Below are 23,843 nucleotides of genomic sequence, written 5' to 3' on the forward strand. Positions count from 1 at the left end.
CGGGCACCAAGTAACCAAGCAGCCCCTGCTGACCCCGGCGAATGCCCTCCTCCCGACACTCAGGTCTCGGCCGTCAAGGCCCAGTGCCTCCGCACGGCCCAGGTGCTTGCCCTGAGCCGCGCCCGCGCCCGCGCCCCAACGGGAGCCAATAAGCACAAGACCACTGTCAGACGGGAACGTTCAGGGCCAGCAGCATCTGCACCTTTATCCACAGGCTGGGCGGCTGGGCCCAAGATACCACCGAATCACTCTATAAAACCCAGAGGAAACAAGGAGAAAGTGCAAGTCCAGGGAGTGGGTCTAAGGTCACGCGGAGAGGTCACTGTTATCAAAACGCTCCTGGTCATACACTTCAGCCACCACCTTGCGGCCAGCAAACCAGCGCCCATTGAGGGCCTGGATGGCCTTGTGAGTCTCTGAGGCTACGGAAAACTCCACAAAAATCTTGACAATGATCTCCGCATCCTCCTCCTCGCCCTGCTTCTCCTGGTAGATGATGACACGGTTGACAGCACCAAACTTGCCACACTCCTCGGTCACCTCCCCCTCCAGGTCGTCATCGATGTCCTTGGGGTCCACCATGTTGCGCAGAACCATCACTGTGGACTGTGGGGGGGGACAGCTGAGAGCTGTGGCTGGCTGGCCCGCCCCGCCCCGCCCCGCCCCGCCGGTCCCGGCTGCCCACCTCCTGTTTGCGGAGCAGCTTCTGCATCACCATGTGGCGGGCGCTGCTGCCAGAGATGCTCATGTGCTCCTGCTCGCTCAGCATCTCTGGCCGCTCCGACTCGGGAAACAGCTCCTCCTCCTCCTTCTCTTTCTTGGGCTCCAGGAGACCGAGTGTCGGAGGGCTGGCCAGGATGGGGTTCACCACTCCCACAGAGGGGATGGTGACCGGAATGGGAGGCCGGGCCGGGGTCACACCTGCAGCAAACCCACCAGGTCCAGCAGTCACTCCCCCCACCTCCACCATTCCCAGGAAGGAGCACAGCACCGCTGAGCATGGCTGAACTGCCCGGGGCACAGGGGACTAAGGAAGCTCATTAAGGGCAGCTGAAGGCATCAAGCCCAGAGGAGGGGGCAGGGGAAGGAGGGAAACCTCGACCCACCCAGGCTCACCTGTGATAACTCCCGGGGCCTGGGCGGCCATGACAGCCTGGGGTAGCGCCCCCAGGGGCTGGGCCAGAGTCAGGGCAGGGGACACCAGTCCAGGTGTGGCTAGAGTACCCAGTACCGCTGCTCCAGCCACTGCTTCCTGCAACCAAGGCCACTGTGCTTAGTCCCCGGTCTGGCTGCCTCCACTCAAGACCAAAGAGCCAGTCCGCACAGGATCAGGGGGGCCTGGTGCCCACCACCAAACCCACACAATTCCACCAGCCCTTACCTGAGCCGTAATCTTGGCTGTGGCTGCAGCTGCGGCCACAGCAGCAGCAGGCGGGAGGCCTCCAGGTGTGGCAGGTGTAAGCAGGGGCATAGGGGGTGTGACAGCCTTGCCCACCCGCAAGTACTGGCCACCCAGGTCAAAAAGGTTCATGGAAGACACGGCATCCTGGGACGACTGGGCCTTCTCATATTCTGCAGAGCAGGAGCGGCAGTGAGGGCCAGCCACGGTGTCGGGTGGGCTTCACCACCACCCCGCCTCCCCAAGCTCACCAATGAAGCCATAGCCCTTGTGCTTGCCAGTCGTGGGGTCCCGAGCCAGTGTGCAAGATTTGATCTTGCCGAAGGCCTCAAACACACTCTTGATGTCGTCATCCGAGAGGTCCTGGTGCACAGAAGCCACGTAGATGCGGTTGAAGGCTCGCGCCTCCTCGGCCAGCTGGTCTATGATAGGCTGGGCCTGCCCTATGTTGCTGGGTCTGCCCACCTGGGGGAGAGGCAGGGATGAAGAGTGCCCAGTCAGCCTAGGCCGGGTCGCTGCAGGCTCCTGGAGGGGCTGCTCTGCATCTCAGGGGGACTGAGCACAGAGCACACCCGTGCCACACGCTGACCCCAGGGTCCACCCCCGGCCTCACCTTGATGTTCCTGCCTCCCAGCATCACAGAGTTCATCTGCTCCAAGGCCAGCTGGGCGGCCTCTGGGACCTCGTACTCCACAAATGCAAAGCCCTGGACGCAGGAACACGCTGTTAGGCCTGGAGAGCCCGGGGGTGGGGCAAGGCAGGGCAGATGGAACCTCACCTTGTGCTTCATGGTGACGGAGTCCCAGGACATGTCAATGCTCTTGATGGGCCCGAAGGGGGCAAAGGCCTGGCGAATGGTGTCCTCCCCCAGCTCGTAGTAGATGGAGCCCACGTAGACGCGGCACATGATGGCCAGTGCCCGCTGTCGCTGAGCTGCCATCTGGAGCAGGACACAAGGGGAGAGAGAGCCACTGGCTTGTGAGGGGGTGGTGGGAGGCTAGGCAGCCCATTCCCCTCCTGGTCCACCCACCCGGCTCCGCTTGGGGAGGGCTCCCCACACGGCAGCGTGGTGCAGGCTCAGCCCCTGCAGTCAGGGTGGTGGGGGTCAGCAGGACCCCACCCCCAGGAAGGAAAGGCAGGCCTGGAGGCAGGAAACGGACGCACCCCGGCCCACCCAGGTCCCGGGCAGACTGACAGCGAAGCTGACAGGTGGTCGCAAGGCAGGGCCGCAAGCCCTCCAGTCTGGGGCCGGGCACCCGGGTGGGCTGAGAGGTCCTCCCAGGGTCCTGGCCGTGCACTCCGACAGAGGGGGAAGGGGGAGCCGCCAGGCTGCAGGGACCCACTGGTGTGGAGGCGAGAGAGGGGACAGAAGACAGGGCAGCTACCGCCCAGAAGAGCCCCCGGGGAGGAGGTGAGGAGCCCAGACGGGGCTCCCCGGAGAGAAGACGACCAGCAGCCGCTCGCGCAGGGCCCCAGGGCCTGAACCCTCACAAAAAAGGGCTGCTACTCCCCGGGAACAGCAAGAGGTGGCAGAGCCGCCGAAAGGAGAAGCCCCTGGGCTCTGCTTGGGCAGACACACCGTCTCCACGCTGGGGCGAGCCTGGCAGTTGTGCCGGGGGACCTCCCCATTCCCGCAAGGAGACAGCTCCCCCCCTGCCACCTCACATATGACATGCCTGGTAGGAAGGGTCCTAGCGCCACACGCCATGGGCCACTGGGAGGAGCTGGGCCCAGGGAGGAGACCACAGGCCCAGGGCAGGCAAAGGAGACGGGGCCCTGGCTCTAGCCCCTCAACAGGGGAGCCCCACACCTTCACGAGGTTCCCCATAAGCAGAGGCCAGCTTCTTTTAGATACATCAACTGGCCTAGAACAGGCCAGACCCCCCGTCCCTCAGAAAGGGGCCTACAAATGAGGTCCACATCTCCCCCAGACTAGAATTCCCCCCCCAAATGGGACTCCCCTCCTCAAACTATGCTCTCAACAAACAGGCCTCAGGCTCCCTGCTGAGACCAAGGACCCCCCCCCCCCAAAAAAGTAGAATTATGTCCCCTCTCGCACCAGGCGCCCCAGACATGAAACCAGCTGCCCCTCAGGTCAAAGTTCTCCAAGATAGGAGCACGTCTCCTCTTCAGTGCGGGCTCCCCAACAGCAGGTGTGCCAAGAGCCCTCTCCCTGACCTGTCCCCACAGACAGACGCTTCCTAGAGAGGACACAGAGACTGTCTGGCCCCCGAGCTCAGGACTGCGTCTCCCCTGCGAGAGCGGCACGCCCAGGGATGACCCCCAGAGAAGGCCGCGTTTCCCCCTCAGACTCCCCAGAGGGGCCTGGCCTCCTCCTCAGCCTGCCTCTGGGCAATGGAGGGGCTTCTCCTTCCCAGACTCCTGCTGATAGCAGCCAGGGCCACGGCCACCGCCTCTGCCTGCTACCCGGCCGCGTGGCCTCCGCCCCCTGCTGACAGCCAGGCCCGAGGCCCGGTCCTTGTCCTTCCCTCTCTCATTCGCTTGGGTCCCCCCAGCCCCCCACCCCATCCATCCGTCCTCCCTCCAGGGTTTGATGGGGCCATGAGTTAAGAGCCTTCTCTCCTCGGGGGCCTGACCCCAAGCCAGGAGCCCGAGCAGCCTGGAGACCGGCGGAGCTGGAGGCCCGGCGGTGCACCCCGTGCGTGCAGGCGGCATGGGTACAGGCGGGCCTGGCGTGGGCAGCTACCCTCCTGGCCGGCTGCCCTCCGCAGTTACCTGGCCGGTTAGTTTTAAGGCGGGCCCTCAGAGCAGATGTAGGCCTCCCCAGGGGCGGTCCCGGGGTGGGTGCCCCCCACACCACTGGCCCCGCCACGCCTGGCGCTCTGTTGCGCTCGTCCCGAGCTGGCGGGCAGGGCCGGCTACGGGGAGCAAGGTCCCCAGCACGCAGGCCGCACTGCCCCCCTCTAGCCCTGACTAAGGACATGAGCCCCGGAAGAAGTGAGCATGTCTATTGACCGATTGCAAAGGTGAGAGAGGATCTCCAAAGCCCATTGTCACTGCTGCCATCTGAAAGACAGTAAAGACAGAGTTCAGTCTGTTGGAGCCGAGCAGTCTCCGCTCTCGTCACACCTCACGCAGACAGCGGCAAGGCCCGGAGTCCCCGCCCTGCCAGGAGGCCCGCCTGCCTTCCCACACTGCCGGCCAAGCGGCCAGCCGCCGGCACCTGCCCAGGGGGGCCTCAGAGCCCCAGGTGCCCCGCCCCGCAGCCTGGCTGGCGGGGCAGAAGGAAGGGGGGGAGGAGGAGAAGGAGGAGGAGGAGGAGGAGGAGGGGGGGGGGGAGGGGAGGAACGGATGGCGCACAGTGAAGAGCCAGGGCGTCTCCTGGCAGCGTGAACATCTGAGGGGGCGGGGGGGGCTCGAGGCCCAGGCACCTGTCAGCCTCACCCTGTCCTCTTCCCCAGAGCCGAGGTAGCCTCTGGCCGCAGGCCTAGAGCAGGGCCCCGTGGAGGCGTCCCCAGCCTGTCCTCTCAGTCCTGGGCCCCAAGCCGAGGACTGAACTCCCTGCAGGGGGCCCTGACTGCTCTCATCCGAGGCCATGGGGGCGGGAGGAACATTCCTAGGGGCTGCAACACCAGCCACGCCGCCTGGGGGCACACGGGCTCAGGGCCACAGTCTGAAGTCCAAGAAGAGGAGCCGATTCGGGAAGGGCGGTGGGGCGCAGAGGAGGGTTCGGGGGGGGGGCCTTGGGCTCTCAACAGGTGGGTCAGGCTGGGCCACTCGTGCCTCAGGGAGGAACCTGGGTGTCCCAAGGAGTCCTTGAGAAACCGAGCAGCACGCCACCCTGCGGGGACAGCCGCAGGCACGAGAGGAGGAAGAGAAGGCAGAGGCGGCGGCGGAGGGGGGGCAGCTCACCTGCAGGTTGGTGAGCTGCTGCTGCTGGTGGGCGATGGTCTGCTTCACCAGCACGCTCTTGATGCTCTGCTCCATGGCGTACTTCTTGGCCTGCGGGAGAAGGTGCTGAGGAGCACGGGGGCGCCCGGCCCGCGGGGAGACGGGCCTTCCCCCGCCCAGCGGCTTCCCCTGCCGCAGCGCCCCGGGGAAGGACGCACACGCTCACCTTCTGGAGGGCCTCTTGCTGCTCAGGCGTCAGGGGAGGCAGTCCCAGCTTTGCGGCTGTGCTCTGCCCGTTCTCCATCTTGATGGAGTCTGTCCCCTGGTGATGGGGAGCAGGGAAATCATTAAGAACGAGTTCAAGACCTCCCTCACACGGCCCCAGGAGCCCACCCCACCTTCTGCTCCGACAACCGCACGTGGCCTGCAGCTCAGCCCGCTCCCAGGGGCAGACAGGTCCTCACACAGACTGTCTCCCGCCTGGCCTGGACGTGGGTCTGCCCACCTGATATCCCTATGCCTGTCCCAGGCCGGTCTCCTCCAGGACCCACCGGGAGGACACACACCGAGGCAGACAGACACCTTGGGGGCCCTTGGCCAACCCAGAGCAGCTGCAGGACCCAGGCGTGCAGGAGTCACCGAGACAGGTAGCAAGTAGTAAGAAGGGCCCAGCCCTCATGGCAAGCCTGACCCCAGAACCCCCGTCCCATGCTGCACAAGAGAGCCGGCCTCAGCTGTCCTCTAAGACAAGGGGAGGGACCAGGGCTCTCTGGAGGTCCTGGGACTCCTCGCTCCCAGACTGCCTGGCACCCACACTTTCTCATGGCCCCAGCCACGGCCACAGACTCGGCCTCCCTGCTCGGGACGAGATCCAGGGGCCACTCAAAGAGCAAGTATGGGCAAGGGCTCCCTCCCAGCACAGCTCCAGGCGGTAACCCATCCCTGCACGCTGTGCACACTGCCCGGAGAGCCCGGAGTTGTTCTCCCAGGCCACCGCAGCCCCGAGGAGGGCTCCAACCCGCCTCCACCAAACTCCTCCCTGGGCTGTGCATAGCACCCTGGCAAGAGAAGCCAGAAGCAGGCCAGCCACAGGGGGACAGAAGCGGACACCCACCAGCACCCTAGGCGAGCACAGGGACGAGGAGACGCTTTGGTGGCGGTGGCGGTGTCCCAGCCTGCTGCAGACCACAGTGGATGCTACTACGATTGTTTACATGCCCTCTATCAAAACTCATTTCTAAGCTGTTTGCAGGGGGAAGAAAACAGTTGTGTAAGCTGGAAGAGAAGCACGGCCACCAGACCCAGAAGAGCATGTGTGTCGGGAGTTAGAACACACCTGCCTATCCACCAGTTGCTGGGTGGCCAGCAACCGCTCCAGAGGGGGTATTCTGCAGCCCCCAGCATGAAGCCTCGGGAGGGACAGCAGAGAAGAGAGGCAGGTCGCCAGCACAGGAGTGACGAGCAAGGACAGAGGTACAAAGGGGGCAGGAAGGGGCTGGATGACCCAAACCCCAAGAACCACCATCCTGACCAGCTGGAATGCGGGGTTTCCAGCACAGGGTCAAAGGGCAGGAAGCCCTGGAAGCCCCTCCCCTGGCGACCGAGTCTGGCCCCCGCGAGGCTGTCCTCCTTCCCGCTGGCTCCAAGCCCAGTTCTCCATAGTGGGAGAGAGGACCGAGAGCCTGGGGCTATGACTCCAGAGCAGGCTGTCACCATGGTAACCAATGCTACCCCCTTTCAGCCCCTTAGAAACTTTTCAATCTCCTCTTTGTCTTGATAAACAAAAAGCCCTTCTCCTACCAACCAATGGCTGGCTAGACAGCCAGCCAGGGTCGGGGAGGGCTGGCTAGAGGGGCCCACCAGCTTCAGTCCCCGTAACTTCCTAGGGTCCAGGCTGCGTGCCATGGCCCTCCCCCGAGCGTGCTGGGGGCCCAGCCGAACAGCCCCCCAACCCTCTGGACGCAGGCGCTGCCGTGGAGAAGCGTGAAGAAACTTCTTACCCGGCTCCCCCTCCCACACTCCCACCAGCTCGGCGACCAGAACTGGCCAGATCTCCCACGCCTACCCTGAAGCCCTGCCCGAGGCCCCCAGACTTGTACTTTGACTTACACGTGGTTCTGCTTTCACGTTTTACTTAAATCAGAGATCTGAAGTGAAACTCTGTATCTCTGGCTCTTAAGAATACTCTGCACGTTCTGGAACAACACGTTTGCCCTTCTGTATGACCCCGACGGCGAAGGGCTCCCACCGGCTGAGGTTCACACCCCACCTGACCACAGCCACCATCTGCCTGGTGTCTGACGACACATGAGGCTTCAACCCACCACAGAAGCAGGGAGGACGCCAAGTAGAGGCAGGGAGGAGGAGGCTAGAGCCAGGCTGGAGGCTGGGTGGCGAGAGGGCAGGACAGGCATCTCTGCCCAGAAGGCAGAGAAGAGTCCCTCGGGCTCCTCCCGCCCCACCCCCTGCCAGGTCTCTCTGGGCCCAGGGACGAGAAGGCAGGCAGGCAGGCGGGCGGGCGGGCGGGCAGGCGGGCCTGAGGGCGAGGATGCTTAAGGTCAGTACCTGTGAAGGTTTCCATTTGTCTCCCGCTGCCACCACTGCCGCCGCCGCCGCCGCCGCCGGCTCGGACCCCCCTCCTTGCTGGCCATTGACCTGCTGCAGGCAGGAAGGAGACGATGTGACGGACATTCACAAGACCCAGCCACCCAGGCCCTCTCTCGTCTTTCCTGGTTAAGAGCTGAGCTCCGCACGGACCAGGAAGGGAGGCTGGCAGGGGCCCAGGAAGGAGCCAGCTGTGACATGACCCCTGAACACCCCTGACACTGCCTCACTGCACCTCACCCTGCCCACTCCTCCAGCACACCTGCAGCTGCCCAGAGCCCAGCACAAGGTGCTGGCCTGGCAGAAACCAGAGCAGAATCTGGGGCAGCCCCGAGCTGGCAACGAGTCCCCAGAAAGAGACACGGCAGAGAGCTGAGCTGTGCTCCTGCCCCAGGCCAACAAAAGGCAGGAGTGGGTCGAGAGCTGCCCTCTGGCCACACAGCTGAGGTCCTAAAGATCACTTCCTTTCCTACTGGCAGGCTGGGCCAGGCCGCGCAGGACAAGACGACAAGGAGCACAGATGGCCGTCTCCCTCCTGAGGCAAACAGAGGCACCTCTTTAGCACCCTGTACACATGCCTGGGCCAGCCCACAGCTCAGCATCAGCCCCAATGCCTTCAACAGTCTCTGGCCAAGCCCCTGGGGCAGGTCCCAGGCCCCTCCTGAAGACAGCTCTGAGGAGGGCTGCCCTCTGAGTGGCAGGGCCGGGCAGGGGGTCTGCATGTGTAAGTGTAAGCCTCCCTCCCCCAGCAAACTGTCCACGGCTGTCTAACTCGGGGCAGATGAGAGCTTGGCCACGCCTAGAGGGGCCGAGAAGCACTGCCGTGCAGAGCCAGCCCAATGGAAGGAGAAGCTCCCGACCAGGCTTAGAAGGGTGGCAGGCCAAGGGCAGAAGGTGGGCAACGTCACAGGGGTGAGGGTCTTAGTGGAAGGGCCCTGAGACTTCCCCACCTTCTCAGATGCCACACAGCAGGAACCCGCTCCCAGATCAAGGACGAGACCCACAGATATCTTGAACACAGGCGACAGCCATGCCCACCCTCGAGGGTCCGTGCACAAACAAAGCCAAAGGCTGGGCCGACCTGGCCAGAGCATGTCTCAGGAGTTCCAGCCTCAAAGGAGAGACAGCAGCCCAAACCTGACTGCACTAGAGACGTGGCCAGTGGGCACAGAAGCTGTGGCCGACCCAGCCCTGCTGCCTCCCTGGAAACCCTCTGAACTCGGCACCACTGCTGCTTAGAAACTGTGCCCCAGAGAGAGACAAAGGAAAGGGGGGACCTGCTGACACAGGCCCCACCCAGTGGGTACATGGCACCTGGGGACAGGGTTAGAGTCTGGCTTTGCCCCAAGTTCCCTGGCAGCCCCCAGAACACACCCAGAGCAGAGGCTGCCTCTTAAGACCCACAGCAAGAGACCACTTAGGTCTGGGGATACAAGCCAACCTTTAGACCCCTGTGAGCAGCGTCGACGTGAGGGCACACTTACAAACCACTCCCCCAAATCACTGTAATAGCCAGCACAGGAACCAGGACAGGGCTGAGATCAGAGCACAGCTCAGAAGAGACTTCTCAGGAAAAGTCAGTTCACCAGGAACTCTAGGAAGCACATCCTACCCCATTCATGGCAGAAACAAAGTTTCCAGTCCCACGGAGCCTAGGGTTCTGTTCTAAGCCGATGCTAAGAGAGCTTAAAGGAAACTGTCATTTATCATTACAGCCAGTCCCATGCTGTCATCCTCTGGCAATGAATGCAGCACGCCCTGCGCTCACAAAGCCCCCCACCCCGCCCCCACCAGGCAGCAGTGCCTTGAGGGGTGCAAATCCCCCTCTGGCAGGTGTGTGTGTATGGTGGGGTGGGGTGCAGTGCTGCCCCATGATTCTGGGACCCAAACCCCAGCACTGCCAGTGATCAACAGCCCAGGGCAAAAGGATTATTTCCACTAGAAAAAAAAAAGTTACATAATTACTTAACATCTCCAGGCTTCAGGCTCTTCAGGCCTGTCTCCTGGGGCTGGCAGGAAGATTCAGTGAGTGGTTCCATATAAAGTACTTAAGGCAATCCATCTGCACATGGCAAGCAATCCACAGGTTTCAATGACCATTAGTATTATTACAACATCCAGAGCCAAGTCACCACAGCAGGGCCACTGCAGGACACTGCCTGCCTTCCGCTCAGTCCCCTTCACATGGTGCCATGCTGTCCACTGCATGGCCAGGCTCTGTGCAGGGCACTGCAGATGCAGCAAAACAAGACAAGAGACATGCCAACCAGCACCTACGTGAGATTATTTCTGCAGTTAACAAGTGCTAAGAAGAACACCAAGCACAGGGCGGGAAGAGAGGGGCCATGAGGCACACTGGGCCATAGCATCCAGGGAAAAGGCCTCTCTGTGAACTGACATGCAGGCTGGGACCCACAGAAGGAGAAAAAACGCAACTGTGCCCCGGGGAGGGGAGAGGGTCCCAGCGCTCCTGCCAGATGGAACCCAAGGATGCTGGTCCCAAGTGGGAGTGAGTCCGAGTGTCAGAGGAAGGGGCTATGGCCCGTTTCTGCAGCCACCAGGTGGAAGGCACTCCCAAGTCAGAAGAGGCACTGCTGTATCTTCCTGGGTCCTTCCCCACGAAATCACTGTGCCACTCCACTCCACCTCCCACAAGAGCTGAAGCCACAGCTTAGGACAGCAAACCAGCACTGCTCAGCATGCATGGACCAGAAGACAGAGACCAAGCTCTCAATATGCCCCAAAAGGACAGCAGGGAAACAGGTAACCCTTCTAGAAACCTATCCATTCAAAAGGTAGGAAGAGGAAGGTATTGGACCACAAGCTGGACTTCACTCCCACAAGCTGATGAGGTAAGCCTGGGCCTTTACGGTTTACATACACCTATTAACATACATATATTAACCTCTCGAAAGGAGTCAGACGGCCCGTGAAGACCCTTATCGAAAACCTCAGCTTACAGGGTTTAGACTCAGTGCCCCCACCCACCTCTACTATGACACCACCTGTGTCTGGCCCTGTGCCACAGCAGAGCTGAGTCCCCCTGAGCAAGGCTGGGGCATGGTGTTGACGCAGGTCTGTGGACGCTTGGGGACATGACTCTCACTGGCCTCTCCTGCTCCTACACCTTCCCAGGAGTTTTGGTGGCCTCCAAGCCTCCACCTTCACCTCTTTTCTCTCTAACGTCCCTCTCACAAAAGTAGTTGCTCTCATGGCTTCAACAGGAAGCAGGACATGGCAGAAAGAGGACAGTGAAGCTAGCTAGGCCTGAGAATCACACACTGGGCCCCCTTCATAGCCTGGGGCCTCTCTCTCACTAGGGGTCAGTTTCTTCCCCAGTGCGACAGGTTCGGTCCCCTCTCTGGGCATCAGCCCCCAGCTGAGAGCATGGCCAAGGCAGTCTAAGTACACCCCCTGACCCTCAGACATCTCCCCTATCAGTCCAGCCTCCATCTACCTGCAAAAGCTGCCTTCTTAGACAGACCTCACCACATCAGTCTGAGTACAGGTCGGGGGAGAGTGGCAGGTAAAGAAAGGGATGCGCAGTGTGAAGGGTCCCGGAGGGGAGTCAGTCGCACACGCCTGGGAGGAAGAAGAGTGAAGGGAGACTTCACCACGGAAATGCTGTGTGAGGAGGGGTTGTCCATCTATGCTAACTGCTCCACGTGGCTGACGGAGGCGAGCACTAAGCAGGGCAGGAGGAGTTCCTTCGTCTAGGTGCCCGCACCCCCCTAGCACTTCAGGCACCCTGGGTGGGTACTGGTCTCCAGTGCCCACCAGACCCCGGAAAAGGGCAAGACTGCCTCTGGTTCCCCACTGTTCCCCCAAGTCCTCGCACAGCCCTTGGGACAATGTGATTGCTCAGGAAACATGCAATGAGAGACCCCGTCTTCCCTTCCTGAGTGGGGATAGCAAGACGGAGTCCCTGTTGGCTGGAAACCTCTTCCCCGCTGAGCATCAGCGGAGAGCAAATTCACAGCTGTGTACGCAAGAAGCCAAGGCCTCCCTCCTCACCGGGCCCGATCGCTTCCTACAGGCCCCCGCACGCCCAGCGGCCCCTTTCACACTAGCGGGAGAAGAAACGCCACGGTTCCCAGGAGCCCCGCCTTCAAGTCGGGGACACAGGCGCACCCCATCGACAGAAAAGGATGACCGCCGCCGGGGCCCGACCGGCCTCACCGCGAAGGGACCCGGCTCGGCGCGCGGCACGGCCCCCAGCTGCGCCCCGGGCCCCCACCGCGCCAGGCCCTACCGCGCCGGCCGCCGGAAGCTGCAATCTGCGGGCCGGAAGCTGCGGCCGCAGGCCGGCCCCCGCCTCGCGCCCGCCCCGCCCCCGCCTCGCGCGACCAAAGGACGCGGGAGCTCGCGCGGGGCCCCGTAGCGACCGCCACATCCCCGGGGGACCCTCGGCGCCCTGGCCGGGCCGACAACCCGCTCTCGCCATCTGAGCGGCGGCCCGCGGTCACGGGGTGCTCACTTACTAGAGCTATGGTCGCCGTCGCCATCTTGCGCCCGTCGCGGCCGCCGCGCGCGCGCGCCGCACGCTTCGGCTCCTTCCGCGGTCTCGCGCGATCTGGGTGCCGGCGGAGGAACTCTCAAGAGGACGGAACTCTCGCGATTAAGACCCTTTCCCCCGGCGACGTGGAAGGAAAAAGGAGTGCGCTTCCGGTGAGGGGAGAAACAGTTAACGCTCCGGGAGGGGCGGACAGAAGGGGCGGGGCCGGGGGCGTGTTGGGGGCGCGCGCGCTGCCGCCCGGCCTCCGCTCGCCGCCAGCCCCGCCTTCCGCCGGCCTCTGTGTGTCCCAGTCCACAGCTCGCTTCGTCCTTTGCCGCCCTCCGGCCTCTGGTCGGTTTTCTGCCTGCTTTGCAGGAAAACCCGAGGCAGGGCACAGACGGCCCGATCCTCTCCAGGGCTGCGGTTGAAAGCAGTGACAAAGAATCGCTGTATTTCGGACTCAGATTTCGAGATGCATCTTTGCGTCATAACATCTCTGAATGCGCCTACCAATGCATGGTGTGCTGTCACCTAATGGCCGCATTTTCTCTTTCCTACTGATCCATGAAACAGTGCATCTTTTGCGCTGGTGGCGTCGTAGAGTCACTGACATACAGTCGGTAGAACTGCAACCCAAGAGACAGGCTTCTGAACCAATCCCGTGGGAAGGGTATGCACTCAGAGTCCCCTTAGTTCTGAACTGTTTCTTAAAGGCTCCTGGTGTCCATCCCTGGTGCTGAACTACCCTGGACGCTTGCTGCATGCCCACCCGGTCCCAAGACCCTCACTCAGTGAGGCTCAGGCCCTGAGGTTGTCAGCTTAGCAACTTCAGCCTGCCTGAGGCAGCAAGGTGTCTTCCCCAACTAGGCAGGTCTCTTCTCCATCCTGGGAGAGTTTGACATGAAATACAGACACCCTGGTTAAACCCAACAATATTTGCCTCATTTCCCTTCCCTCTAAAATGATAGGAAAAGGATTTTATAAAGGAAGCAACCCATGAAGACAAAGGGGTGGAATGTTGTGGAGCTAAAGAAAGGTGGACAGCGGCAGCTGCTTTCACATCTTGGAGGTCGGGGTCCAGGAGATCGTTCACGCAAGTGCAACTGTGAAAAGGAAGAGAGACTCCAGGGCTCAGCCCCTACCGGCTGTGGCTGGGAGGTGAGCTCCAGCAGAGGTGCTCTCCGTTGGGTTGGCCGTCGGGGGCAGGGTCCTGTTCTGAAAGTGGGGGAATACGTGAGATTCCCGCCTTTCTGCCACCTCCACCCCTGGCTCCGAGTCCGGCCCCAAGCACGTGGCACCCACAATCCTCAGAGAGAAGAGCTCATCTCTGCAGTAGCTCCCAACACAGAAGAAAAGCCTGGCAGTTGGGAGGTGGCCAGGAGAATGGCCTGGCTCGATCCTTGATCTCAAAGCTCACCAGGCAATAAGCCCCAGCCACTAAGATTAAATGCAACTGGGCAACCCAGGATCACCAGACAGCTGAGGGAGAGGAAAAAACAAAAAAGCAAAAGGAAAAGGGACTCAGAAGGAACACAGCCAATAAAGCGAGCAGAAGAAGGAGGAAAAAAGCAAAGCTAAAACCGTATCCTCAGGGAGATTAGAGAGGCTGTTGCATCCGAAAACATGAACAAGAGGCCATAAAGAAAGAACATTCAGCAAACGAGAAAGAGCACTTATAAATGAAAAGCATGAGAGGAAAACGAACAGTTAAACAGAAAGGTTGAAAGATAAAGCTGTAATTTTCCAGAATGTATGACAACAACAAAACCATATAGCTAGAAAGCAGACAATGGAGTCACTGTCACACTTGTCAGCGCTCCCCAGTGCTAGAGCTGGCTGGGCGCCTTAGAGGCCTCCATAACAGAGGGGGTGGATAAAGGGGTGGATGGGCTGGGACTTGCCACCACCATTGTGGGGGGCAAAAGCACCACCCCCTGGTGGCAGCTTCCCCTGTGAAAATCTGGCATTGCTGCGTTCAGAGTGCTTGCGTGCTGGGCACTGTTCTCGTTACTTTTCACAGTTAACTTGTGCGATCTCACAACCACCCCATGAAGTGGGGACCATTATTATCCCCTTCTTTACAGGTGAGAAAGTGGTGTCACAGACCACTGTCACACAGCAGGAAGCAGCAGAATGGCTCCAGAGCCTATGCTCTTAACCAGCACATATTGCACCTGTCAAAAAATAAGTCCAACATCTAAGTAAGCATTCCAGAAAAGGAGAGGGGAGAAATCACCAGAAAAGCAAAGAAAATTTCCTAGAACTGAAGGGTTGGGATCTCTGGACAATAGATGAAAGAGGTCATAAACAACAAGGTCCAGGGACTTCCCTGGTGGCACAGTGGGTAAGGCTCTGCACTCCCAATGCAGGGGGCCCGGGTTCGATCCCTGGTCAGGGAGCTAGAGCCTGCATGCATGCTGCAACTAAGAGTTCGCATGCCACAAGTAAGGAGCCCTCAAGCTGCAGCTAACACCTGGCGCAACCAAATAAATAAATGAATATTTAAAAAACAAAACAACAAGGTCCTACTGTATAGCACAGAGAACTATATTCAATATACTATGATAAACCATAATGGAAATTGCTGTACAGCAGTAATTAACACAACATTGTAAATCAACTAACTTCAATTAAAAATAACAAAATAAAAGAAAGAGGTCTACATCAGGACACATCGTTGAGAATTTCCAAAGCACTTGGGTAAAGAGAAGATCCTGAGAGAGAGAGAGAAGAAATCACAAAGGGTCAGAACTCAGAAAGGCATGGGAGTTCTTGGGACTGGAAGAAAATGACAGGATACCCTCAAAGTCCTGGCAAGAAGTAATCTTCCACCAGCCCAACACTGTCCCTAGCTGCACGAACAAGCAGATGTGAGAATAGTGAGGGCAAACAGGAACGACTCCGTGACTCTCCATGCATCCTCGCTCAGGACGTTCCTCCTCAAACAGAGGGTGAATGAAGGAAGAAGAAAGCATGGGTTCCAGAGACCAGAGGAGGGAGGTGCTGGTGAAGGCGTAGCCCATGCTGACAGCTGGGTCACAAACCCAAGAACAAGTAGCCTGGGGCAGAGAGTGGGCAGGCTGGGGGCTCCAGGAAAAGATGACACAGCAGCCAGCTCTGCAACAAATCTCAAGACTGAGAGTAGGTGCACGCTTCTGCGGGAGAATCTAGGGAGGAATGAATGAGACACGTAGAAAACTAAGCCCCCCAAAAGGCAATGATTAACTCCAGGGGAAACAAAAAGTTGTGCAAGAAAGCAAATATAATCCTAGGACACCTTGTTCTCTGCTGAGACCTGTGGGAATGAAGTGGTAATACTACCCATCACACGGGGATGATGCTGGGTCAGGGGATTGAGGCCAGTGGTCCCCTTCCCTCCAGAGGACACCAGCAGGTGACATGTGATGTCAAAAACCAATAAAAAGACAGTAAAACCATGCGTTCGATTTTGTGAAACATGCATTTTAAATGCCTGAAGAAACAGCTAAGAGAGTTGAATTTGGAAAGGGTCAGGGTTAGAGACAGTATTTATTATTTATTATTGGCCTAAAAAAATTCCACTTTTAAAATAATGTGTATATAACTTTGAAAAGATAAAAGTTAAAATGAAAACCTCAATATAGGCATTAAATGAAGCAATGATAGTATTGATCCTTTTGAGTTCAGTTTAATCACTGGTACAATCTGTTATGCATTGGACACTCAAACTGTTTAAGATGACGCAGAATCAGACAGCATCAGCGTTTCCAACTAGATGTGTAAGTTATTTTAGATTGTAATTTTAAATTGAAAGGTGTGAGAACTTGAATAATTTTGTAAAGAGTATTGGAATGTTTAAGATAACTTGAGATTCACTGTATTGGTGCATTTATTTCATTTGATACATCTTGGTAAGGTGTTTTGGTTTAGGGTTTTGGCTAGGGTGATGTGGTAGGTGGGATAATGACACCCGCCCCCTGCCCCTTGCAAAGATGTCCGTGTCCCAACCCCCAGAACCTGTGAATATTACTTTACTTGGTGAAAGGTATTTTGCACATGTGATTAGGATGAAGGACCTTGAGATGGGGAGATCATCCTGGATTATCCGGGTGGACCCAACCTAGTCACACGAAGCTTTCCCGGCTGCAGAAAACCAGACACACAGTTCATGAGACAGACTCCCCCCGAAGTTTCTGACTTTGAAGACAGAGGACGGGGCCGTGAGCCAATGGAGGTGGCTGCCTCTAGAAGCTGAGAGTGGCCTTCAGTTTACAGCAGGCAAGGAAGTGGGGACCTCGGCCCCATCACTGCGAGGAAATGAATCCGTGCCCTGTGCCCAGCGCCGCGCCTGACACCTGCAGGCCAACAACCTGAAGAAGCAGGAAATGGATTCTGCCCTAGAACCTCCAGAAAGACACGCAGTCTTGTTAACACCTTGATTTTAGTCTGGTGGGATCTGTGCCAGACTTCTGAGCTACAGAACTATCTAAGTGTGCTGGTTTAAGCCACTGAGTTTGTGGTAAACCCTGACAGCAGCAACAGAGAACTAACACAGTGGTGAGCTTTTCTTGTTTGACATTTGAGATGCTTAGAAACCTGAATGTGCTAAATTTATACATGCATTTTAAAATCTTTAAGAGTGATCAACTACATTTGAAAATGAAGGGAGGTGGTCCAAGTGAACGGAGGCTAGGGTTATGGGGGGTAGGGGTGGAGGAGACAGGGAGCCAGGGCTGGTAGCCTTAGGACCCAGGAAGGCAGCTGCCACAGGAGGAGGTAAGAGAGGTAGCAGGAGGGGTGGTGAGCTTGGGAGGAGCAGGGAGGGTGCCTGACCCTGACCACTCGAGGCCAGGGAACAAGGACAGAAAATAGCCCTTTGGAGGGTCTGCACTGGCCGGGGGGCGGGGTGCGAGAGCCACATGGAGCTGCAGGGCCGTGGCCCTGCCCAGTGCCCAGCACCACGCCTGACACCTGCAGGTGGTTTACCATGGGTTTAAGGCGGCGATTCCGGTTCCTCGTGTGGCTCTGCGGTAGCAACTTGGAATGGAGCGCTTCCCTGGGCACACATCTGTCCAGGGCCGACCCCCGCCCCTCAGCCCCCCAGCACTGTGCCGCGTTTCCCTGCAGGGCAGCCCCTCATGACCAGACGGCGTCGGGGGTGGAAATGAAGGGTACAGGAGGGATGCTGAGTTGTGGAAGCTGGCCGATGGGGGGGGATCCTGACCCTGAGGACATGCGGGGCCTAACCAGCCCCCCAGCCCCGCCCTGGCTCCCTCGCCCCTGACGGGCCTGGCCCCACCACCCTCAGCCCCACCGCAGGGTTGCTGGGAGCTGTGGAAGGGGGAGGGTCCTCACTAGCAGGCACACAGGCCGAGGGGGCCCCTGGTCCCCCACCCAGACGCCGGGGCCAATGCCGAGCTTCCCCACGGGAGCCACCAGGTCTGGTTCCGGGGGGCTGGGGAGCTGGAGCGCTGAGGCGGGATCAGGGTCACGGCTGAGCTCCACGGTACTTGAGGAAGGTGCTGTCCAGGAAGGCGGCCAGCTTCGGCCGATCGTCCTGCAGGGCGGGAGGGAGGCATGGGGCATGGTGGGGCGCGGCCCACCCTGCGGCCCTCCCAGGCTGGCCGTACCCGGCTGCGCACCTCACCTCGTGGACAAAGCCGTAGTGCACCAGCTCGGCGGCCAGGTCCTGGGCACTGTCGGCTGCGGCAGGGGCGTGGGAACCGGGCGTGAGGCCGCAGCGCCGCCCGCTCGTGCCCGCCGCGCGCCCGCCCAGGGTCCCGCCCGGCGGCCTACTTGGGAGCAGGTCGTAGGTGAGCTGCCGGTGCAGCCTGTCCTCCAGCACCAGGAGCAGAGTGAGCTGGGGAGGCGGGAGGGCGAGGTGGGCTCGGGAGTCGGCCCCGCCCCTCCCGCGCCCCCGCGCCTCTGTGGGCGGCGCCCCCCCTCACATGCCAGCGCGCCTGGTCCTCGCTTCTCTCCAGGTTACACTGCATTTGGATCACCTGGGGGAAGGGGGAGGCCAAGGTCACCCACGAAGGCTGGAACTCAGCAACTGGGCAGCAAAAGCAGATGCTGTGTCGAAGGGGCCCAGACACAAAGGGGTCGTAAAGACCGGAAATGAGGACGGTCTCCAAGGGGAGCCTAGGAAGCACATCTCACTGCTAGGAGCCTGGCGAGTTGAAGGAAACTTCCAGAGTAGACATTGAAGCTGGGTACTGAAGGATGAATAGGAGTTTTCACAGGTGAAGAGAACACCTGAACAAAGAGAGAGCTGTGGGAAGGGGTTGGGGGAGGAGCGAGGTGTGCAGGGATATGACAGCAGAAGCACAGGATGCCAGCAAAACCAGGCCTCAGCGTGCTGGGCAGGGGGGGGTTGGGGGCGTGCGCTGAGGACCCCCAGCTGTGGCTATTAGAACATAAATTCTGGTTGGGAAGCCGGGGAAGGCGGCCAGGCTGGGGGCTGGTGCAGCATCCAAGTGGGGAACAGAGGGGGCCCAGATCAGGGAGGTAACCATGGAGACACACCCAAGGCCAAAGCCGGAGGCTCTGGAGCCCAGTGGGTGTGGACAAGGAAAGGGAGAGGGTGGCCGGGGAGGCCCCTGGCCAGTGGGGAGCCTAGCAGGAGGAGGGGACGGGGGAAATACAGGGCCTGGGGGCCTTGGCGGAAACACCAGGTCACAGATGTCAGCAAATCATCAAGCCAAGGAGGTGGGATCCGAGAGGCAGCGTGTATGGGACAGGGGCCTGCAGGGGTCTTCCCCTGTGGAGCCTCTGGGAAAGGGGGTATCCCAGCTTGTACGACTGCCCCCCAAGCCCCACAAAGGGGGTCAGCCAGGACCTGGTCTCTCCTGGCAGCCTGGAGGAGAGCCGGGCTGGGGGACTTGAAACCCCTGATAAGGGCAGCCGTCTGGGCAGCGGGCAGGCCTGCGGAGGCCAGAGGCTTACCCTTCTGGTCTCTGAGTCAAAGGGTTCTGGCGTCGGGGTCTTGGCCTTTGGGGCTTCCTCGGGGGGTGGGGCCAGCACACGGGGCAACCCCAGGGGCCGAGCAGCAGCGAAGTTCATCAGTGGGTAGATCCCATTTCTAGGGACACAGTGCGGGGTGGTGGCAGCTGAGGGCTCAGGCCTGACAGCTGCCCACTCCCCAGCCTCACTCCAGCCCTCACCTGACATCCTCCAGGAACTTGTCAAGCTCCAAGCAGGAGACCTCTGAGTACCTAGTATGGGTGTGAAGAGAACATGAGGGCGGCGGTCCTGCGGGGGGGCAGGGCTGGGGGGGCGTGGCCGGGAGGAGAGGGGAGGCTTCCGGGCTGCAGGCCGCTCACCGCCACTGCAACGGGGGCCGGGGCGGCCGGGGGATCTCTGCCAGGACCGTGTGCGGGTCCGTCGCCTTGGTCTTCTCCTCCACCATGTTCTCAGGCATGAGGTCTGCGGGCCGTGGGAGCACACAGGGCAGTGGGCCCTGAAGCACGAGGTCCTGCGGGGCCTCCTTCTGCATCCCGACCCCAGGCCCTGGCCCACCCCCAGGCCGGCCTGCCCCTCACACTGGTGCTGGATGAAGCAGTGAGCGGCCAGGAGCTTCAGCGAGTGCACCTCAAACAGCACACGGTGGAAGAGGAGGCTGTGGGCGGAGGGCCGGCGGGCAGGGTCCCGGGCCAGGCAGGAGAGGATGAACTCCTGGGGTGTGGAGAGGGGGCTGCAGTCGGTGGAGCCCCTCCACTCTGGCCCCACTGTGTGAGGAGAAGGGGCCCCTGCAGGGTCCAACCCCGTGGGAGCCTTCATGGAGCAACGTGCACAGAGTAGAGGCAGCCCGTTAGCAGCCAAGCCAGGACCTGATTCTTCAAACAGGGCAGTTGAGTCTGCCCCGGGCCCAGAACTGCCCGTGCTCTACTTCCAGCTCCCCTCACAAAACTCGTGGCGGGTTGGCACTGTCGTCCCCAATTCACAGGTGAAGCTGCACTGCTCGGGGAGGACACCAGCCCCCGCCTCGCAGCCCTGGGGCTGGGCAGAGTGCTGAAAGATCAGCGCGGGCCTCGAGGTCAGTGCAGCCCAGCCAGAGCCCGCCTACCTACAGCCTGCCCCTCTTCTGGTTGCCTCAGGTCAGGCCCGATTCCGGAGATGACCTTGAAGTGTCCCTGCCCTGCCCCACATCCATGCCCTCCACTGCCTCTCCGGTCCATCCTGGCTCCACCTCCTCGTCAGTCCTGTCCAGGCCCCGTCACTTCCCTCCCCCATCCCCAGAGGTCATGCGCTGAAGCCAGACAGTCACCAGACTCTGGCCAGAGAGATTGTGGCTGCAGCTTCCGTCTGTCCGCATGCCCTTTGCCGGCTCCCCACCCACCTTGCCCCCAACACAGGCTAGGACCGCGTCCTTTCTAACTGGTCTCCTGAAGGCTTACAGGCGGGGATGTGGAATCGGGCAGACCTGGATGCAAACATCGGCTCCACCACTCGCTCTAAAGCCTCTCTAAACCTGTTTCTTTATCTATAAAATAGGCATAAAAATTGTGCCCACACGGGAAGTATCTCTCCGGTCTCTCTGTGCTGAGAATGTGCCCTCAGAGCCTTCACGTCTGCAACTCAACATGCACGCCCAGTAAAGCCCTCCTTGCGGGGGTGGTGGGGTGGAGGCTTGCGCAGCGGGCCTGGCCCTGACCTGCTGCACCTCCAGGCCTGCCCAAATCACCGCACCGGCCCTCCTTGGAACACTGAGAGCCAGCCGGTTGGGGCAGGGCCAGCTGCTTACCCGCATGTTGGGGTCACTCAGAGAATGCCTGGCGCGAGCGATGGCCTCCTCTGTGACCCGGGTGTCCCCGTTGGCCTGGATCTCCAGCACAGCCATCTGGGGGCAGGGCAAGGTCAGGCATGGGGAAGGGACAGTGCAGGTGGGATGGGAGGAGTTAGCTGGGAGGGGCCCAGAGACCACGGGGTTAGTACCTCCAGTGCACACATCCCAAAAGAGAAGATGTCCACGGCAGTGCCATCGGCAACCTCTGAAAGGGGAGAGCAGGTCAGGGCAGGTAAGGCGGATGCCGGGGGTGAGGGGGGACCTCCCAGACTCACCTCCGTACTCTGGCGGGAAGAAGTGCAGGTTCCGAGGTTCCTCCCGCTCAGCACGGATGGGGCTTCGAAGATCGTCTGGGAGCGCTATGGCGAGAGCGCGGGATGAGCAGACCGGACCTCTCTCCCACGCTCCGTCCCCCCCAGGGTCCCCACTCACCATTGGAGAAGATCCGGTGCCACACTGAGCCGGTCACCGCGGGGAGAAAGAGCAGGCGTCAGCGTGATGGGGCACTGGGCGTCGTCCATCCCCGGCCCAGACAGGTCCCCCAGCCCCGCCCCCCGCCCCCCACCCCCCGCCCCTGCCCAGCCCCGCTCCACCAGCACCAGAGCCGATCTTGATGAGGCCGTTGTGCTGTATGAAGATGGTGTCGCTGGTCAGGTTCCCGTGGATGATGGGGGGACTGCAGGCATGCAGAAAGCTGGGGAGGAGGAGAGAGCAGGCGGAGCTGGGTCAGGGGTGCCAGGGAGGTGGGGGCGCCGAGGGCAGGTGCTCGGGCAAGCCCAGGCCCTCACCTGAGCGCGGACAGGATCTGCGTGCACCAGCGCTTCCAGGCCTGGCGGCGGACGGACTCCGTGGGATGAGCGCAGGAAAGGCAGCTGGGCCCGAGGTGCCCCGGCCCAGCCCCGCTCCTGTGCCCAGGGCCGCCCAGCACCCCCTCACCACCTCTGTCCCCAGTGCACCCCGACCCCACCCTGTCCCTGATGCTGACCCAGCCCACTCCCTGTACCCTGGCATTCATGGCCTTGTGGTTCTTCTTGGTCTTTTTGAGGAACTGCTTGAGGCTGCCCGATGACACGTACTCTGTGATGAAGATGACCTGCGAGGCGGCAGGCTCACGGGCTCCACCAACGGTGGGTGCCCACAGCCGCCCCACCCACTGGCGGCCCCCTCCCCGTGGTGTGCCCAGGGCTCACCCGTGCTCGGGCCTCCGAGGCGTCCAGCCAGTACTTGTGCAGCTTGACAATGTTGGGGTGGTCCACCAGCACCAGCTGCTCAAACATGATCTGGATCTTCTCCTGGGAAGGGGGGGCGGTCACCAGGCTGGGGAGGGGTGGGCGGGGTGGGGGGCAGCAGGTCTTACCTCGTGGGCCGAAAAGGCCTTCCTGTCAGCGAAGTGCAGCTCGTTCCACACCACCTCCACCCCCTCCTCCGTGTCCATGGCCAGGAAGGTGCTCTGGACGCCGGGCATGTTCCCCTGGTTCACCTGGTGGGGGGGGGGGCACGAGTGAGCTGGTGCGTGGGGGAGAGGAAGAGGGTGCGGGCTAGGTCTCCGCTCAACTCCTTTCCAGCAGCCCGAGCATGTGAGGCAGGCGCTGGCCTGCTCTGGGGGGAAGCTGGGCACCCAGGAGCAGAGGCTTGGTATCCTGGGCTGGGCTGAGGGGATCTGGGGCATGCTCCGGGTGTTTTTGAGGCTGGTCCCCAGAGGACTAACAGCTGGTCCCAGAGGCATGGGGAGGTGGTCTCGGGAGGAGACTTAGGGAATCGGGGGTTCCTCACCAGGGCGTGGACGCCAGGCTAAAGGAGTGCAAGGGCCCATCAAGAAGGGGGCCGCCTGCGCGACGCTTCGGAGAGGTTTCCGGCTTTCTGGCTCTCCGAGAGTCCGCACGGCCCCGCGTGGTCTCAAGGGCCCCTCCGCCGGAGGTGGGTGGCGACCCGCCCCTCCCCGCCGTGCCCACCTGCTCCCGCCGCTTCTGCCAGCGGCCGCACGGGCTCTCTTCCAGGATGTCGCTCTCGTCCTCACTCTCGTCCTCCCGCTCCCGCTCCCGCTCCCGGCCCCGCCTCGGCACCGGCTCCGGGGCCGCCATGGCTCGGCGGGTCCAGGCCACCGCCCTCCGCGCTATCCGCCGCCCAGCGCCGCCGCCGCCGCTCCCTCCCGTCCTGGCCCCGCGCCCAGACGCCCAGCTGGGAGCGGAGCCGCCGCCGCCACCACCTCGAGCCCCTAGTCGGGCTCCGGGAACTGGGAGGCGCGGGCGCGCGGCCAGCCGGGGGGTGAAGCCCGCCTGCCCCGCCGGAGCCGCCTCCCCTGGCCGGAGCCCGAGCGGAGATTCCCCGTAGAAGGTAGAGACTTTGCGACGCCCGGCGGAGACCCCACCTGTCCCCCGCCCAGGGGCCCACCGCGTGGAGTCCCACCCCGGCCGAGGCCCCGCCCACGATCCCCGCCCACACCCACGAAGGCCCCGCCTCGCGGACCCCGCCCCGTCAGAGGCCCCGCCCCCGCCTAGGGCCCCGCCCCGAGGCCCCGCCCCTCCCGAGGCCCCCACCCGGCGAAGCTGCCTGGTCCCAGCCAGGCTCCTCCCGGGACTCGCTGCTCTCGGCTGCCCCGGCACCAGCTTGAGGCGAGCGGCCCGGGCGCAGGGGTTTGCGTGGCGGCCCGGAGCCGGGTCCGTCGGGGCCTCCCCGGGCGCGCAGAGGCCTGCGCCGACCGGCCCTGCCCAGCCCTGGGAGCCGCTGGT

The 23,843-nt window shown here is 61.4% G+C and overlaps 2 protein-coding genes across 10 annotated transcripts; both read right to left on the minus strand.

Annotated features, from left to right (window-relative positions):
- Positions 1–179: 179 nt before the first annotated feature.
- On the minus strand, positions 180–12,491 carry PUF60 (poly(U) binding splicing factor 60). 7 transcript variants are annotated; one of them, XM_082434155.1, is made up of 12 exons: positions 12,337–12,491; positions 7,817–7,909; positions 5,478–5,573; positions 5,273–5,362; positions 4,376–4,426; positions 2,178–2,339; positions 2,013–2,105; positions 1,651–1,864; positions 1,382–1,572; positions 1,117–1,252; positions 686–921; positions 180–606 (listed from the first exon to the last, which is right to left on the minus strand). In XM_082434155.1, exons 1-12 carry the CDS (start codon positions 12,358–12,360, stop codon positions 307–309), a joined length of 1,686 nt encoding a protein of 561 aa, XP_082290281.1. In that variant the 5' UTR covers positions 12,361–12,491; the 3' UTR covers positions 180–306. The 7 variants fall into 7 exon arrangements, with proteins under 7 accessions (XP_082290281.1, XP_082290282.1, XP_082290287.1 ...); XM_082434156.1 differs by having other exon boundaries at positions 7,817–7,906; positions 12,337–12,479; XM_082434161.1 differs by lacking the exon at positions 12,337–12,491 and adding an exon at positions 11,870–11,885.
- Positions 12,492–16,001: 3,510 nt separating this feature from the next.
- NRBP2 (nuclear receptor binding protein 2) lies at positions 16,002–23,528 on the minus strand. Of its 3 annotated transcripts, none has more exons than XM_082434162.1 (18): positions 23,067–23,528; positions 22,472–22,594; positions 22,305–22,406; positions 22,118–22,207; positions 21,903–21,943; positions 21,714–21,808; positions 21,547–21,570; positions 21,390–21,473; positions 21,264–21,319; positions 21,073–21,168; positions 19,871–20,003; positions 19,652–19,754; positions 19,493–19,543; positions 19,275–19,410; positions 18,278–18,331; positions 18,126–18,189; positions 17,977–18,032; positions 16,002–17,886 (listed from the first exon to the last, which is right to left on the minus strand). In XM_082434162.1, exons 1-18 carry the CDS (start codon positions 23,193–23,195, stop codon positions 17,818–17,820), a joined length of 1,506 nt encoding a protein of 501 aa, XP_082290288.1. In that variant the 5' UTR covers positions 23,196–23,528; the 3' UTR covers positions 16,002–17,817. The 3 variants fall into 3 exon arrangements, with proteins under 3 accessions (XP_082290288.1, XP_082290290.1, XP_082290289.1); XM_082434164.1 differs by lacking the exon at positions 23,067–23,528 and adding an exon at positions 22,888–23,060; XM_082434163.1 differs by lacking the exon at positions 22,118–22,207.
- Between the last annotated feature and the right edge of the window lie 315 nt (positions 23,529–23,843).

This window comes from Balaenoptera physalus (assembly GCF_965194825.1).
Source record: "Balaenoptera physalus genome assembly, chromosome: 17".
Classification (NCBI taxonomy): domain Eukaryota; kingdom Metazoa; phylum Chordata; class Mammalia; order Artiodactyla; family Balaenopteridae; genus Balaenoptera; species Balaenoptera physalus.

Excerpts from the sequence above, each read along its gene's own strand:
- PUF60 (XM_082434155.1), bottom strand. The coding sequence starts at position 12,360 with ATGGCGACGGCGACCATAGCTCTA. Across the intron at positions 922-1,116 it reads GGCCCCGGGAGTTATCACAG|GTGTGACCCCGGCCCGGCCT; the intron begins GTGAGCCTGGGT and ends GGTTTGCTGCAG. Across the intron at positions 607-685 it reads AGCTGCTCCGCAAACAGGAG|TCCACAGTGATGGTTCTGCG; the intron begins GTGGGCAGCCGG and ends CCCCCCCCACAG.
- NRBP2 (XM_082434162.1), bottom strand. The coding sequence starts at position 23,195 with ATGGCGGCCCCGGAGCCGGTGCCGAGGCGGGGCCGGGAGCGGGAGCGG. Across the intron at positions 21,944-22,117 it reads ACAAGGCCATGAATGCCAGG|GCCTGGAAGCGCTGGTGCAC; the intron begins GTACAGGGAGTG and ends GTCCGCCGCCAG. Across the intron at positions 17,887-17,976 it reads ACTACGGCTTTGTCCACGAG|GACGATCGGCCGAAGCTGGC; the intron begins GTGAGGTGCGCA and ends CCCGCCCTGCAG.